Source organism: Rhynchophorus ferrugineus, unplaced genomic scaffold (assembly GCF_030347505.1).
Source record: "Rhynchophorus ferrugineus isolate W39M unplaced genomic scaffold, kcgeb_rfMv2 rfM7, whole genome shotgun sequence".
In the NCBI taxonomy this organism is placed as follows: domain Eukaryota; kingdom Metazoa; phylum Arthropoda; class Insecta; order Coleoptera; family Curculionidae; genus Rhynchophorus; species Rhynchophorus ferrugineus.
Genome location: NW_027472586.1, coordinates 19,269,944 through 19,287,597, shown reverse-complemented (window position 1 = coordinate 19,287,597; position 17,654 = coordinate 19,269,944). Strand labels below are relative to the sequence as shown.

The 17,654-nt window shown below is 34.3% G+C and overlaps 1 protein-coding gene across 5 annotated transcripts in view; it reads right to left on the bottom strand.

Moving 5' to 3' along the window:
- Positions 1–17,654, bottom strand: part of pdm3 (POU-domain protein pdm3) — a 283,474-nt gene that overhangs the window by 183,510 nt on the left and 82,310 nt on the right. For all 5 annotated transcript variants that reach the window (XM_076409651.1, XM_076409653.1, XM_076409649.1 and 2 more), the window contains exon 2: positions 3,669–3,802. In XM_076409651.1, coding sequence (XP_076265766.1) covers positions 3,669–3,779 — 111 coding nt within the window. In that variant the 5' untranslated portion in view covers positions 3,780–3,802. The remainder of the gene's footprint in view (positions 1–3,668; positions 3,803–17,654) is intronic.

Below are 17,654 nucleotides of genomic sequence, written 5' to 3'. Positions count from 1 at the left end.
GAACTTATAGCAGCATTGCATGTTGGCGAACTACTTATTAAGTCGTGTAGATAAGGCGCATAGATTTTTAAAACCCTTGGAAGCTTTTATTAGCAGTTTCCTTTCCGATCTCTGGTGGCGATACTACAGTCATCGAGAAAGAAAATAATTAATATGGCAAAGTAAGTTTTTGTGTTTAATAATGGATTCTATATAACCACTTAGCACAATTATTTCGTAGCGTTTTTGTACCAAGGGCGTAGGGCTATGTTGTTCTTACAATCAGAGAAACCCTTCCAGGATGCACTTTTAACTGATGAGTTCCTTGTGGATTGAAATGTGCAGATAGATAAATTGCTCTTGGGCTCTTTTTTATCTATTATCTATTGCATTTTCGATATTATTATTTGCCAATAAATAACGGTCACATAATATAACCATAACTGTTGCATTTCGTTTTACTTCTATCCATTGAGCCATATAAATACCCTAAATGATCTTTCGCAAAATTGTGTTTGGTCTCGTGAATGGAGGTTTCGTGAAACATGGTGTATTTTAAGTGACCATTATATTTTTTTCTGATACAATAATTTTTTTCGAATTTCCATATATTTGAAGTATTAAATTTAGTTTTAGTGTTATAACTATCGTACATTTTATTTAATTTTTTAATTTTTTTTGACTTACTATCACTATTTTCACTATCTAATCATCAGCATTTTGACTAGATATTCCTTTCGGCACTATGTTTAAATCATAATGTCTTCCTTCGCTCACAGTCTCAGTCGCAGTGGCAGACATTTTGATTTGAAAGGCTTCGGTCGGATTCAGCCATTATTTGTTTTTCCTCGAATGCCGTAACATATATGTCTACGTATTAGTCACAGAGCAGCCCCAGAAGCTAGGTACCGATTGCAATCCGTAGATTGGTCACGCCTTCGCCGCGGTACCAGAATTGCCAACGTCTCGTCATAGAAGAAAATAAGCTACCTCGTCATCGAACCATCGAATCACTCACAGCGTCTATTACGAGGGTCCTTTTCGAAAATTAGTTTGTTTTCAACCTCGTCCACTCTTAACATTCAAGTGCCAAAGAAACGATGAAGTAACGGTATCTTCAGGACCAAGAGACATCGAGAGCCGTAACAGAGTTCTAAAATGTTCACACGTCGGTATGTTCCGTACTGTCAAACGTATAAATCAATTTTGTTTTCTCATATTCATATATTTCAGATCTCTTTGTATGCAGCATACTTATATTTTTTTGATATATCTGTATTTGTATTTAATTTCTTTCATACCTTTTTTGTAAACAATTGTATGTGGGACTCTGGCAGGGAAGTAGTGTAGCGACCTTGAAGCATGTCAAATTCTAGATCGTAGATTAACGGTCTACAAAATACCCAAAAATATAATCCCAGATGTTGAACACAGGCGGAGTGCCAGCAGCGCCAACTTGAAAACGATTACGAAGATCTGATAACCCCGAGACATTGATATCGGATATTGTTGATCACTTAATAACTGACCATCGTTCAGTTTCGATGTACCACCATTAACTGCCCAAGCACCGTCTTCAGGTAAACCCAGCAAAGCCTCCTTTCGTTTATTATCTACTGTAATTTCAATATTTCATTTACCAATAAATAACGGTCACATAATGTAACCAGAGCTGTTTCATTTCGTTTTACCTCAATTCATCGAGCCATATAAATGCCCTGAAAATGTTTACAAACGTAAAACAAGTTGTTGAGTGTAGAGTTTCAGTCCAAAAACCAAAACCGTAGCGGCTCAGTCATCATGAAAGATCACTATATATATAAATTGCTAAGTTTGAATCAATCGCTGTTTTTTTCGAATACAAACAGCCCTTATAGAAGTCAAAATGCTATAAAGTTATTTTGTGACGTATAATTAAATTTTATCCACATTAAGTAAATTCCACGAAATCTATGTAAAAATATTTATTAGAATTAAAGAAGTTGGGTAAATCCTTAGATCGCTTAAAAAACGAGCCAGAGCCTTATTTCTGTACCTCTGTGTGTTGTTCTTGTGCACCATATATTACACAAAAAAGTAAATGGAAACAAAAATTACATAAAGCTTTTCCAGTGTAGCAAACTTGGGAGCACAAAATATACAAAAATATTATCACAGATGTTTAAAAGGTGAATAAGGTGGAGCAGAACTGGAAGAAACAAGGAACTGGAAATCTTAAGACGTTGACCTCGGATATCACTAAAGGCATCCTTGAGCGATTGAATCGATGACAATTGATTACCAAGTCAGCTAGCGCTGCGCCCGTATTCTTTTAACCTTAATTATTCTCTTAATAATCCAAACCAGGATGAATTTATATTATAATAGAGATTTAAAGTTAAAACCGACAGTTTATTATCATGAAATATCACTATACATTGAATTGAATATACTGTATACTTTTGAATTAAGAATTGAATACAAATTGTTATTATAGCAATAAAATTATAATCAAGTGATTGCGGCATTGTAACGTCGGTTAAATTTTGCAACAATGAAACATGAGCATGGAAGAAACCAGACAATGGATCATCTCTAAGAAAGAAGCATCTTAACATCTTCGATTGAAATCATTACACAACAAAATTTCTACTACAGACCAGCTCGTGTAATTACCAGAGACAGTAAGTTTTAAACCTAACTGAGTTAAAAACCAGATGGAACCTTCTCAGGACGGTGGTTTTTTATAGATTGTGATCCGCTAAGGTACATAGAATTTACTTCACTGAAAATTTTATTGGATATTTTAAGATTATAGGTGTATCCTTTGAATAGATGCCCTATTATTTAGCTTTTAAAACTGCATTTCATTAATAGAATTGCTCAGGAGGTTTGGGACTTTCATATGTTCTCTCGTATGTTCAGGCCATAATAATCTTTCTTTATTGTTTCAGTAGTTTAGAGGTAATCCACGGTTAAGATTTCATTTGAATTCTGTATTTCAAAAAACTGTAAGCTTAACTTGTTTCTAACCTCTCATTTTCTCTCATTTCGGACAATCATAATGATAAAACAACCCAAAAAATATTTCAAATAATATTTAAAATAATAATAGAATGTGCTTCTATATCAATATTACGGATTATAGATTCAATATTTAGAAAATGTGGCTCTAAGTATTTTACACTGTGCAAATTTTCTACTATGTTTCCTTCCGATGATTATCTAAAACCATATCCTGTATTATTGCGACGAATTCTAGCATTGCAGCCGTTTTTAGGCTTCCTTGATGTTCGTCGTCTTCAAGATATATAGCAGCACTTTTAAACGCATCAGCCCACTTACAGACCAATGTTTCTGAAAATTCACTTATCGATTTTAATTTTTTAACACTTAATCACTCATCCTCTCACACATTTGCCATTTCAGCATGATAATGAGGTAATAAGTCGTCGATCACAACTAAATATTAATATTTACAATTGAGGAATATATGAAACAATATTAGTACTTACTAGAATTATCTTATTTGTTGTTATAGTCATTTCTTCATGCCAAAAAATATATTTATTTGCGATAAAATTCTCTTCTTGAAAATCTTTTGGATGAAAGAGACGCGAAACTATTTATTTAGGAATTTCTTGGCGGTATAGGTAGAGGACGGTTAGCATAATATTGATTATGAGTGTAGTGCTATTACATTTACCCACCTCATCTTTGACGGATAAGTTTGTCGGAACACTGGGGGCGTGTAGGGGTAGAGGAGCCCCAGACGGGCCCAACATTTCACCACTGTCCTCCTCCACACTGCCCTCGGCCATGTCAGCCTCGCATCCTGATTCGTCTGAAATTAAAAAAAAACTAATTTATTTTTAATGTTGACTGACTGGATGAATTATTAACGTTGACAATTATAGTAGGACATGGTAATTAATGGAGCCGAGTAGAAAATTACAATAAGACAATTGTCATTTATATTCCTCTAAAATAACGAATTAAAAAATATCCTCAAAAGCAAAAGAAAAAAGTAGTTTTAATTTTTCCTCTTACACCATGTAATAAGTTAAGAAAAGTAATGATGAACAAATTGTACTTAGAATTGCTTTATCATCTACCCTATGGCCTAGATCACAGATCGACCCCAGTTGTTATAGGCTATTTCAAACCTCAAAAGCATGCTTTAAGGTAAGATATTTAACTCTAAAGATGTAATTGTTTAAGTTAAAGCATATTTTGAAAGCCAGGAAAAATCATTAAACCAAAAAGGTACAAAAAAAATTAAAGAAACACTGAATTGAATTTATCACTCTAAAAGGAACATATTTAATGAATAATATTACCTTTTGTCTAAAAGTTAATTATTAAGTAAAAAAAGTAATGCTTCTTCAATTTTATAGCTAGTTCTTCCTAATTTAATCCTTTATTTATTATGTTTAGTTCCTTTTTGGTTTTTCCTCTAGAAAAAGTAAGTAAGTCTTGATGTTGTTGTATACTTGGATCCAATTTATCGTAACAAATTCTTCTTTCCACCATATCTTGTTACAAATCAAAAAATAATCGAAAATGCAATTTGCATCTTTAAATTCACATTAATTTTCATTAGAGGAAAATGAGTGAGAACTGGCTATGTTTGTTTTAATAGTTTGAAGCCACGAAACTATTTTAAATCAGTCCACTTGGACATAAGCAAAGCTTTCGACAAGGTCTGGCATGACGGTTTGATCGAAAAGTGGGTGCGGTTAAGATCAGGAAAGCACTTTTCAGTCGAAAACAAATTGATGCTGGCGTAACTCAAGGTTCCCCGCTCGCCCCAGCCTTATTTAACCTTTTATTTCAGATGTGCCGAGAAAAGAGCACATTGACGTCGCATTTTACGCTGATAACACTGTTTTATTACACTCGGGCTTAACTTAACACGACCTTCATATTCGAGGTTACAATTCAAGAACATTTACAGAAGCAGCTTGATCATGAGGTCAAGTGGTTGAAATTCTGGAGGCTGCAAACCAAACCTCTGAAAACACAGGCCATCATTTTCCATAAGAAGCGTTACACACTCGTCACGTACCTAGGTTTCGAGTTAAGATTCGGGGATAGCAAACCTGCTATCTTCTCTGATCTGCCCTTCTAGCAGACTTTCCATCTCCATCAAATGCTTATTTTACAAGATGTTAATTCGATCCGTACTCCTCTACGGGCCTAAAGTCTACTTCAAGTTTGTTACAACCAACTAGGTGAAACGGCTTAAAGTTTTCCCAAATAAGCTCCTCAGGAGAATCTTAAACAAATCTTTAAAAACGGTTTGTCAGAAATAATAAAACTCATAGGGAAACTGACTCTCCAGAAACCAAGCACTTCATATCTCAATCATTTCACAAACAACAACTCAGCTCAAGTTCTATTGAAAACGCGCTTGTTCGCGAGGTGGTCGACATGATGGGAGCTTAGTACCGCGTCACCTAACCTCCCCCTTTTCCAGTCTTCACTTTTGCCCCCATACGACAGTATACAGTCGTATGTTAACCCAATTTTGCGAATCAGTAGTTAATTTCACTATTTGTTATATCGCCGGGTTCTCGTGCCATATAACAGCTGCCCGATCAGCGGCCATATCCCCAAATTTAGTGCAGTAGCAGTAGCGACCCACAGGAGTAAACTGTGAGGCGGTTTCGGTTTAATGTATGGGTAAGCCCAGAGAGAGTCCCACATAACCCGGTCTAAGTTGTCTCTCCCGGGCAAGTCTCTGCGACTAGGTAATCGTCATGAACTTTTTACAAAACCTTGTTAACTTATGATACCTATATGGAATGGACCGAATAATATGAACACCTGGCATAAACACCATTTTTTTATTAATAAAGGGTCCAGCCACCACTTGCTTTTAAAAAGAGTTTTCAACGGAATGTTGCCTCATTTTTGTATCAAAACATCCACCAATTACTTCAATCGTGTTGTAGAAGTATCCTGTTGCCTGTATGTATGCACATCATCATTTTTGGAATATGGCAGTGTTAGCTAGCCATAGTAAGAATTTCATCAGTGATGTGAATAAGGGAACCAGCTGAATATCACGAACATGTTGTCGATCATATCATAAAAGAACCTCTTCCATGTTTGATTATAGGAAGCATGCAGTCCAGATCGTAGCTTTTTAATGTTCGTCTGTTTTGTCCACTATTCCTCTTTGTCTGTCGTAGTCGTTTATCTATACGGTGGGTCATGAAACATTAAATAACATCTTATAAATTTCATGTTTACCAATCGCTTGTTTTTATCATCGCAGAACAAAGAGGATAATGGACTGAAATAATATCTGAGACTTGGCATATAAACTGAGCAATGCTTGCTTTCATGCTTTTAATTACACGGAAGCAGTGTTGCCAATATGCAGCAAAAGGTACTATAATGTATGATGCTTATATTATTTTGTCTATTCACTGTATATGATAATCTATAGTGGTACAATATAGTCCATAATTAAAATAATTATAATATTAATGTTACATCGACCTTTTCCCACACGACTGCCCCGCCTTTTTCCGACTGCCAAAGAACCCCCCTCCCCACCCCCCCGTTGATTTATTCCTCCCATCCGAATTAATCACGATTTCTCACAGTTCCAAAAAACGGAACGTCCTCACAATGAATAAACAAAACATTATTCCGCCAACAAAGTCATTAAGCCAAAAAATCATTAAGCAGCTCAACGAAAATTTCCATGATTCGGTCTGCCTAATTATCTCCATTAATCATATTTAATTAGCATATTTTTTTATCTCATTACGGATAATGCTGCCTTGGTTTTTTTTTGATCGCCGTTTCTTGGCAATGGGAGTTTTTGCATATAGTTTCGATGGCGAGATATAAACATTAAAATTTAATGTGGTTTAATATCAATATGTTGGCCATAAGGCGATTTCATATATAGATTTTCTGTGAAATAAATCTCCTTTTATGTATGAAGAATAAACTTAAGTTATTGTAATCTCGTTGTTTTCAGAGAGCGTACATGATGTTTGGTGTCTTTTAGGTATGAAATTGATTGGAATTAGAACACACTTTTAATTTAGTTATTATTTTATTTTATCAGAAATAGAAGTGATGACTAGCTGAATCGACGGTATGAATGTTACTTATTTTAATCTATATTCTTATTACAACAGTCCATGCTATTCAGGGTTGGATTATTTCTAGCAACTTCAATTTGCTTTTGGTGACTTAAACTATGACGTATCTACCCAAACTTCAGTATGTTATGGTAAGGAAAGTTTTTGCAACTTTAAAATTTTCACCACATAGGCTATTTCAAAGCTTTGTATTTTTCCAGATTCGGGATAGAGGTGCTATGGGCAACTTCAATCCGGCTATGGTGAGCTTATATTTTAAACTACGCTGCTACTGCCTATTCTAGTGAGCTATTAATCCAGTAGATCGAGGAATCCTTTAAGTAACTGTGGAACGATTAGTAATTCAAGAACAATCTGTATTTCTTCTATAGTTTGTAGACCTTATGATGTTATTCGAATTCTACCGACTGCGCTAGTAAAGAAATTGATGGATTAAAAGCACACATTTTTATTTAATTTAAACTTTATTTTACTTTATTTTATCAGGTACAGAATTAGCAAATTGTGAATACAAAAGGCCTTGTCGTTGAAGTTTGATTCTAATGTAAACGTACTTCTATTGTAAACACATGAACAACGTTTATATTAGTTACTGATGCAGGTGTATTAAAAACTAGTGGCGTTACTAACCTTCAAAAAACTAATGCCGCGGGGAATGTAAAAGACGTATCCATCCATAACTCTAGTATCTTGAAACGAAAGGTTATAGGCAAACGACACAATAATAAAAAAATTGTAGAAAAATAGTTGAAATCATATTTAACTGCAAACAATGTTGATACAATCCATAATGAAGAATCTCACATTATCTAACATATTTTTAGCATAATTTCGAATTTAGAATTTATTATAATATAATTCAAATTGGTTAGATAATCGGCGAAATTACCATCAATTTGTTCTTAGAATAATTTTGGTGGATTAAGCTTAAATCACGTCTCCCGTCGGCAGGTGGGCGTAGATTACTAGAGCCGTTCAACACTAAACTAAAACTGAGAATTTCGATTGAACAAATAATTACTTGGAGACATTTTCTATAAATAACGTTAAAATAAAAACGTACTTACAGATGTTATTGTTTAAAAAAAAACTTGCGAAACCCAACAAACCGAATAACAATGAAAAGTTGTCACAAAGATTATGTTGATATATTGCACGATGACCAGTCATATACATGCAAAAACTCTCGCGTGCTAGAGTGAATCATTATTACGGCAGTGGGTGGGTCAAAGTATACAAAATCTCAATCATTATACTGAAGATTTTTCGTTGAATTCACCTTTTAATTAGAGTCCGAAAATAAGTTTACGCCTGGATTGTGTTGCATAAACCATTATCCATCTGGTATTTTTTATAAATATAATTACAATGCTTTACATTAGTTATTATATTTAATAAAATGATTATAAAAGTCAATTAAAACCGCTGTATTAAAAAGTGTTAGCATCCGTAGAAATTAATGCGAATTTAAATTTAGTTCCATCCAAAATAATAGCGAACTTACGTCATCACGACATCGAATGGAATGTATGGTCAATTACAGTTTGTAAATTCGTTTTAAAATCGGATCCCACTTTTAAATCTGATTTGATTCTAGTTAAAAATAAATGCAACACTATCTGATGCGTCGAAATAACAGGTCAATAGAAAAGTCCCCGGCCAACCATAGTAAAACACATTTTTTGGCAAAATTAGTTTTTGTCCAATAACGCTATGTAATAGTCGCTATTGATGGTCCTTCCTTTTTCAAGGTAGTCAATGAAAATTATTCTATGCGCATCCCAAAATACAGACGCCATCACCTTGCCAGCCGACTGTTGGGTTTTCCCACGCTTTGGAGCGGATTCACCGTGTGTAGTTCACTCGGATGACTGTTGATTGGACTTCGGAGTGAAATGATGGAGCCATGTTTCATCCATTATCACATATCGACGCAAAAACTCGCAAGGGTTTAGGCTTGATCATCTTCAAACACTGCTGCTCATCAACTCGTCATTATTTTTGGTCAAAAGTGAGCTCGCGCGGCACCCACTTTGCACAGAGCTTTCTCATACCCAAATATTCGTGAATTATATGATTTATTTCTTTATATGATCAATATATTTGATATGATTAATTTACGGTCATTCAAAATCATTTTGTTGATTTTTAAAATGTTTTCGTCGGTAACAACCTCTTTTGGGCGTTCACTGCGTTCACCATCTTCGGTGCTTATTTCACCACGTCTAAACTTAGCATACCAGTCCTTGATGGTTGATTTTCCTAGGGCAGTGTCTGGAAACTCGGCATCAAACCAAGTTTTTGTTTAAACTGTATGTTTTCCCTTCAAAAAGCACACGAAATGTCTTTATATCCATTTTTTTTTCACAATAACAAAAGTTGCTTCACTCAAAATGCTATAACTCACAAACTAATGATCCGACAGCTGTCAAATTTATACACGCACCTTTTGAGGGTTAGTGCTAACTAAAAAACATATGGATTTAATTATGTTAATGCCATCTATGTGTCAGACCGGGGACTTTTCAATTGACATGTTATTTTGCTAAATTTATATAAAAAATCAGGCGAACAAAGAATTTGTCTTTGTTTTGAAAGTATGTTTTCTCTTCATGAAGCATCTTATAACCACGTACTTACGGCACAAAATTAATGGACTTGATTGCTTGGAGGAACGTGGATGCGTTCTCTCTAGTGAAATCTCCTGAGATCGTCGACTAAACAGCGTTTGATGTATTTCTTATGCATTTCTTGTGCGATCGTGTAACTGCGTAGATCTTCCTGAGTTTAGCAGAACCTTCGAAAGATCGCGTCGGAATCACCAATGTAGTGAACTTGAACAGACACCACTCAGAGTCATTCTTGAAGTGAAGAAACAACAAGGACCACAGGGTTTTAATATATTTTTGGTATTAATTTCATCTGGTCGACTAATAGAATGTGACAGAGACTGTACCCATCAAGTTTTTATGCCCTTTGATTGAATATTACCAATCCTCATGCATAGGCAACTTCTGGTTTCTTGGTAGTAAATATGCGGTTGTTTATGAGTTCGCCGCAACGGTTCAGATTTTTAGTTCCCCTATCAACTTTTGTGATATATTATTTAAATTATGTTTATTATGATGTGTTTTGTTCTATCGATTATGTCGAAGTGTGCTAATTATCGTTGGTTCATTTATGGTTATTTTATCTTAAGTTGTAATAATTGTTGTTCGTTAATGTTGCATAGAAGCGATGAACTATTATATGTGATACATCCTATTGGTTCATTGAAGTTGTATTCTAGTGAATTACTAAATGCTCAGCAACATAATGCTATTTCTGTGTCAAATAAATTATTCCGAATAGTTAGAACAATAGCGTTGGCAGACTTACAGTAAACAACGCATTACAGCCACATTAACAACAATAGTAGTCTGTCTATATGCATTGTGTAAAATTTAGTAATATATTATAGGAATGTAGTAGATAGATTAGATACAAAATAACAAATAATGTACATTATTATATTGATAGCAAATGAATTTGATAACATTAATTAACATTGTGTTAACATTTAGAGTATAAATTAAAAAATAAATTGTGTTCCTTGTGTTCGAAGAATTGTTAATCTACCATTATATATAACGATAATGACAAATTCATCTAACAAACTACCTGAAACTGCCTCTTAAAAGAGCTCTTCATATTTTTTTATTATTTGTTTGTCCTGTCTCTTAAATCTAATAGTATATTCATTCATGCGCCAAGATTATTTTCATGTATGACAATCAAGACTTTCTCGAGATGAAATGAATCACTATTGCGGTAACAGATGAGTCAAAACAAGTACTATCTCGTATAATAGTTGAAAATTTGCCTTCAATTTTAACGGATGTTTGTTGATATTTGCAAAAAAAACGATAAATATACATAATTTCTTAGAAATATATTATGAATATTATTCCCATATAATCGATATAATATCAAATAGATCTTCGTGAAATATAATTTAATTTCATTATACAAATCTAAATATATTTACAATAAAACTGTAATTTGTTTCAAAATAATTATATCATAGGAATATTTCATTTTATTAGCTACATGTCTTTATATTAGTTTATATTAATTTAGGAAACCCTGTTTAAAACAGTTCTATGTTCATTAATAACTCATCAAAAATTCAGACAGATTGTCTTGAAAGTTTTCATGCATAGATATATGTCCGTATAGACCAGACTTTGCCCCGTTCATTTGTACTGATCAAAATTCCTGCAGTGGCAGAAATATGGTTTTGCCAGAAAAGTTTTTTTCTTCTAATTTAAAGGCATATGGCACACATATTACAACTAGATATCAACTACCAGCATCTAGTAATTTTTCCTTCATATTTTTCTTAAATCTAGATCTAAAATTGTTGACCTAAACTTTTTTTTTTTTTTTTTTTTTTTATTACTCTTCGTGAGTCCACAATATGCCCTATTGGCAATAAGTATTTCTTCTGTTTATATTATATATACATGGCATGTAGAAAATCACTTCATTAAGCAATCTTCTGTATAAAGTATTATCTTAATTAATTAGTCTTATTCTAATGCTTATTCTAAACTCTACATATGTCCAGTAATCAGATCAGGTGGTGTTAAACGTTTTAGTCTACGCACTTCACTATCACGTCGCATATTTAGCTGATTAGCGAGTACATTGGGATGCACTGACACTCTTTCGAAGTACTTCACACAAACACGTTGGATTACAGACTCATACAGCAATACCTTGTTATCTAATGATAACTTGGATGTGCGCCCAATGAGCCAATACATTTGATATAATTTTAGTCCTAGTTGTTTCCGTTTAGAGAGTATGTGCTTCTTCCAGGTTAGGCGTCGATCTAAATGCATACCAAGATATTTAACATGCTCTGCTTGGGGGAGTTGACGATGATTGATATTTACTGGTGGACATGTTCTTCTACGCAGGGTAAACGTTATATGCGTGGATTTTGATTCATTGGCTTTAATGCGCCATGTCTTCAACCATAATTGTATTTGCTCCAGGTGGGTTTGTAGGTTTATTGATGCTGTGACTGGGTCTTCATGGGATGCTAAGATTGCTGTATCATCTGCATATGTTGCCACAGTAGTTATTTTTGTGGTGGGCAGATCAGCCGTATACAGAAGATACAGTACTGGACCCAGTACACTACCTTGCGGAACTCCTGAATAAATGGGATTTAGTTCGGTATATTCATCGCCTTGATTTACAATAAAATGTCTGTCAGTGAGATAAGATTTTAGTAGCTGATAGTCCGGATGAGGGAGAAGTTTCTTTAGTTTAACCTGCAAGCCCGTATGCCATACTTTGTCAAAAGCCTGAGATATGTCTAGGAAAGCAGCCGAACAATATCTTTTGGCATTTAGGTCAGCGTTTATTTGGTTTACAAGTCTATGCACTTGTTCTATGGTCCCATGCTTATTGCGAAAGCCAAACTGATGTTCTGGAATAATTTTTCTTTTTTCTATTATATAGTTTAGTTTTTTTATGTATAATTTCTCGAAAACTTTCGAGATTATTGGTAATAAACTTATAGGTCGGTAGGAGGTCACATCTTCTGGTATTTTTCCTGGTTTAAGTATCATTAATATTTTAGCTACTTTCCAGATACTAGGGAAGTAATTAATTCGTAGCATAGCATTAAATATATATGTTAATAGTTTTATAGCCTTTTCTGATAGTTCTTTTAAAATTTTGCCAGTAATTAAGTCATAACCAGGAGCTTTTTTAATATTAATCTCTCTCATTATTGTATGTTTAACTTTTTTGACCGTTAATTTCTCGTGCGGTAAATCCATTTGAAATGGCGAATCTAGAAAGCTAGTAATTTTATTTTCGTCATCTTTATGTAGCTGAGACTGGAAAGGTTTAAAAACATTTTTTAAGTGTTTTGAGAAAATGTCGGCCTTCTCTTTATTGCTTCTCGCCCAATTATTTTCGCTTGTTTTAATAGGTGGGTTATGCTGCTGGGATCTCCTAAGCTTTTTTGTTGCTTTCCACAACGAATAGTCTGTAGCCTCAGTTGATGTCAAGTTTTCTAGGTATTCTTGAATGCCTTGGTTCTGTTCAATTTGGATTAGATCTCTCAGCTCTTTTATGGCCCTATTAAATTTTCTTTTATTCTCTTCAGTCCTTTGCTGTTGCCAATTTCGTCGTAACTTTCTTTTTTCTGCTATCTTTTTCTGTATTGTACATGATATCTGTGTATTTTTTCTTGGAAATGTTTCACTGTTGGGAGTCGCGGAATATGCTGCCTCCTGTATATTTTTTGTAAGATTTATTGCTGCTATTTCTATATCCATTTCAGTTTGTAACGGTAAATTTAGAGAGATATTTTGGTCTAAGTTTTCTCTAAATGAGGGCCAGTTAGTTCTATTATTGCACAGAGAAGGGGGTTTATCTTTGATGGTAATTTTTGAAGAAATTGTTACTATTATTGGTGAATGATCAGAAGACAGGTCGAAGCATGATTCTGCCTGACACTTTTTTGGATCAATATTTTTTGTAATACAGAAATCTATTGTATCTGGTTTTTTATTTCTGTCTGAAGGCCAATATGTTGGTTCACCAGTAGAGATATGTTGTAAGTTATCTTTCCTTATGGCTTTAAGCAGTTCTCTACCTTTTGAGGTTATTATTCTTGAACCCCACATTAAATGTTTTGCATTATAATCTCCTCCTGCTATAAATCTATTACCTAGCGTACTGAAGAATTCTTGAAATTGTTCTGCCTTGTTGTTATGTTTGGGTGGGCAATAAATCGCAGAAATTGTTAATGGTCCATGGGCTTCCTCTATGGTTATACTGGTGGCTTGCAGGTAGTCTTTGCGGAATTTTTCTTTTTCGAAATGCTTTATATCATCTCGAATTATTATGGCTGTACCTCCATGTGCTTTATCATCAGGGTGATTTGTATGATAAAGCTTATATTTAGGAACTTTCAGATAATTCTTGTCCGTAAAGTGTGTTTCGGAAACCATCATAACGTCAATATTTTGTTCATTTACGAACATTTTTAGTTCCCTGGCGTGTTGTTGGAGCCCATTGGCATTCCAGACGGCGATTTTGTAGCTATTGGTTTCAGGCATTAGGCAAGTTTGCTTACGACGGTTGTGAGTAGACCAAGCATCGTACTCATTTGATCCATTAGTTTGGCCATCATATTTTCTAATCTTGAGATGTTGCTAGTTTCAGTAGGTTGAGATATTGTCTCTCGTTTTTGTGCTGAACCATTTTCAACTATTTGGGCATAAGTTATGTCTGGTTGACTTGTTCTGGTGGGTAGTGGTAGATTGGTAGTAGTGGATTGTTTTTGTTGATGCCTTTTTTCCCTTAAGGCAGGATAGAGTTTCTGCTGTAGTTGCTTGTGAACTGCGCAACCCTTGTAGTTCGCTGGATGATTTCCATTACAGTTAACACATTTCACTTTTTCATCGCGAACTTTACGAGTACAATCTCCTGTCTTATGTTCTCCTGCACATTTTACGCATCTATATGATTTGCGACAGTAAGTCTTTGTGTGCCCGTGCGCTTGACACCTTGTGCATTGTGGTATAATTCTCTTTATATGTGGTGGTTCGCATTTAATATTATTTTCCAATTTGGTGATTTCATACACCGCCTTATTATTTCCATTAGGTTTTATGTCTATATAAAACATAGGCAGAGGTTTTTTTGTCGTGTGATGTCGTATATTGTGAATATTTACGACCTCGTGGCCTTTTTCTGCTAGTGCTACCTTGATGGTGTTAAAGTCCGTCCCGTGATGTAATCCTTTTAATACGAATTTAAATGTTCTCTCGGATTTTGGCCTGAATGTATGGTATTGGGTGTTTCTTTCATCTAATTCTTTTATAAGAACTTTAAAGTGATCCGCTTCGAACAATTGGATTTTAATTGTTTCATAGCTCACTGTTTTAATTGTGTAGTTCGTAGTAATGGTTTTCAATAAGTCATGGATGTTTTTTATTATTCCTACCTTATAGACTGTTATTGGTGGTGGTTTGGGAACAACTTTTTCAGGGCTTGGTTGTATGTTCTCTTCAATTTCTTCCGACAGGTTGCTAAAACTGTTTTTTGTCTCTATCGGTTTCTGCAACCAATAGTCACTGATTCTTGTTTGTTTCCTCGCGATTTCTTCTTCTGGACTTCTCAATCGTTTTTTGTTAATGACTGTAGTCCATTCTGATGGTGGAGTTTGCGTTATTGCTGTTTGTTCTAATCTTATATCAAAGTGTGCAGGTGATTTGGTTGAATCACTATGGTTTGCCATTTTTTAATTTTTAATATTTTATTTAATTTACTTCCAGAGGATAAAAAAAATAAAATAAATACATTGTTTATTTCACGCACTTCATTTTCCACTTACGTTATTTTAGCACTAGTTTTTTACTATAAATACTATAAATGAATTTCAAAAGGACTGTTGTAAAATAAGATGAAATAATTTTAAACACTAATAAAAATGAGATGCAGTCCTTTTGTCTGGTCACGTAAACACGTATTCACTACACTTTAGGTCCACTGAGAGACGGATAGCCGCGTCTGTTATGCGTTTTTAACACTCAATTAAATAACCGTAATAAAATACTGGGTTTTTTTAAAGAAAGGTATCTTTTTATAGCTTGGACCGTATTGAAAATACGTCTTCACCCTACGATGGTTGGAACTGAACTGACCTAAACTTAAATACCATTTGATTGATTTCCAAAGTCCCACAGGTGCAGTTCACGTATTATTATAAAATACAGTTTTCACCTTGAGCAGTACTTCAAGGTTTTTATATTCACGCAATCTTTATTGATGTTTTTCTCGCAAACTCTTTAATATCTTCGCTGACCACCCTTAGAGCTTTGAAGATGTTCGCATTTATAATATATCATGGAGCGCTACTGCTGCGAAACTTTGATTTTGTAGTTTTGGATGTTAATATTAGATTTCTCTGTGTATCCCCATAATTGTTCATTGTAAGCCCACATTTCCAGAAAAGTGACCAAAGGTAATAGATTAAAAAGATATCACGAAAGATCTCAATCCTATGTTAACACCGAACTGCTGCAACTCTTGGATAACACTGAGCTAGGACACAGACTCAAGCGAACCAAAACATGCCATCTTGTATAGTGAAGTGTAGTAAATAGTAAAAGTACTGGAAAATGTTACTAACTTTTATTTCATTGAAGACTAACTAAGGGTGAATGGATCTCCCTATATAAGTACCTAGTTTTAAGTCACTGTGGAGCTTGCTAACCTTAGATCTTTGTGGATATCCTCCGGACATTTACAACAAAACCACATCAATTTCCTGAAATGAAATTTATTTAAATCATGTACCAGCACCATCAATTTTTCGTACATAATGTACTCGCCAACTTAATGATTGTAATTATCGGTCATTATTCAACCCTCTCGTCAACCCCAGCGCAAAAAGAAAAAGCAGCTGACTTAAAGCTATACAATTAAAACCTACCCTGTTTCACCCTCACGGCTTCCACTCGGCGAGAGCAGCTTCGCTCTGTTTTTTCTCCCTGTCTCTCTCACCTCGTGTATGGTTTCTTTTGTTTTGTTCACGCACCAGCTTAATTCTTCGGGTGAAAGACAGAAGACTTTTCAAGGGCGATTAAACGTTAGGAAAAATATCGGGGTGGGACCGCGGCACCCGTCTCAATAGGGGTCTGTTAATTAATAAATTTAATGGGAATGGTCATGAGAACGTTATGTTCGTTTTTATTATTATTTCGTTGTAAAGAGGGAGTAGCGTAGTTTAAGTAATGATTGATTGAGTGGAAATATTACTAATGGAGAAAGAAGAATAATTATTTTACTCAAATTTCTAATATATTATTTTAAGAACAAAGTGTAAATAGGGTGCCAGGTTATACAATAATTTCGCGAATATTTAAAAATTGTTAGTTCCAATAATGAATTTAGTTTTCAGTATAATTGGATGTTAAAACAACTCATAGTTGAATTTTGAGTTTCATTATTTTAATGAAAACATTCTATGTTATATAAATCTTATTTTCACAAAGTTTTGAGCTTATTCGATAATGAAAGAAACAAAAGCGAGTGTACCATCAGATGTGTATTGGGTCCTCTTCTTTACCTAGTGTATGTATACATGTGAGACACCACAGATAGAAAATATGACTATGGCTATATTTGCTGATGACACTGCTATTTTTGCTATTGGAAACAATAGAGAAGAAACAAACCGAAAACTGCAGCACGCACAACGCAACTAAAGGTATAAACAAAACCAGTTTTGTTTTGTACAAGACTAACAAGTTTACCCAGACATGGAGAATAACGAGAGTTAACGAGAGTAAATTAGTGTATATCGAATTTACAATTAACCAAACTGTCCATTTATGTCCATGTAGAACAAGTACCTTGACATGAGTCTTGATGCAAAACTTTATTGAAAGGGGCATATTAAAAGGAAAATGTATTGGTTATTTGGAAGAAAATCAAAATTATCCATCCATAACAAGTTGCTGCTTTTCAAGGACTAAAACCTATATGGGCCAA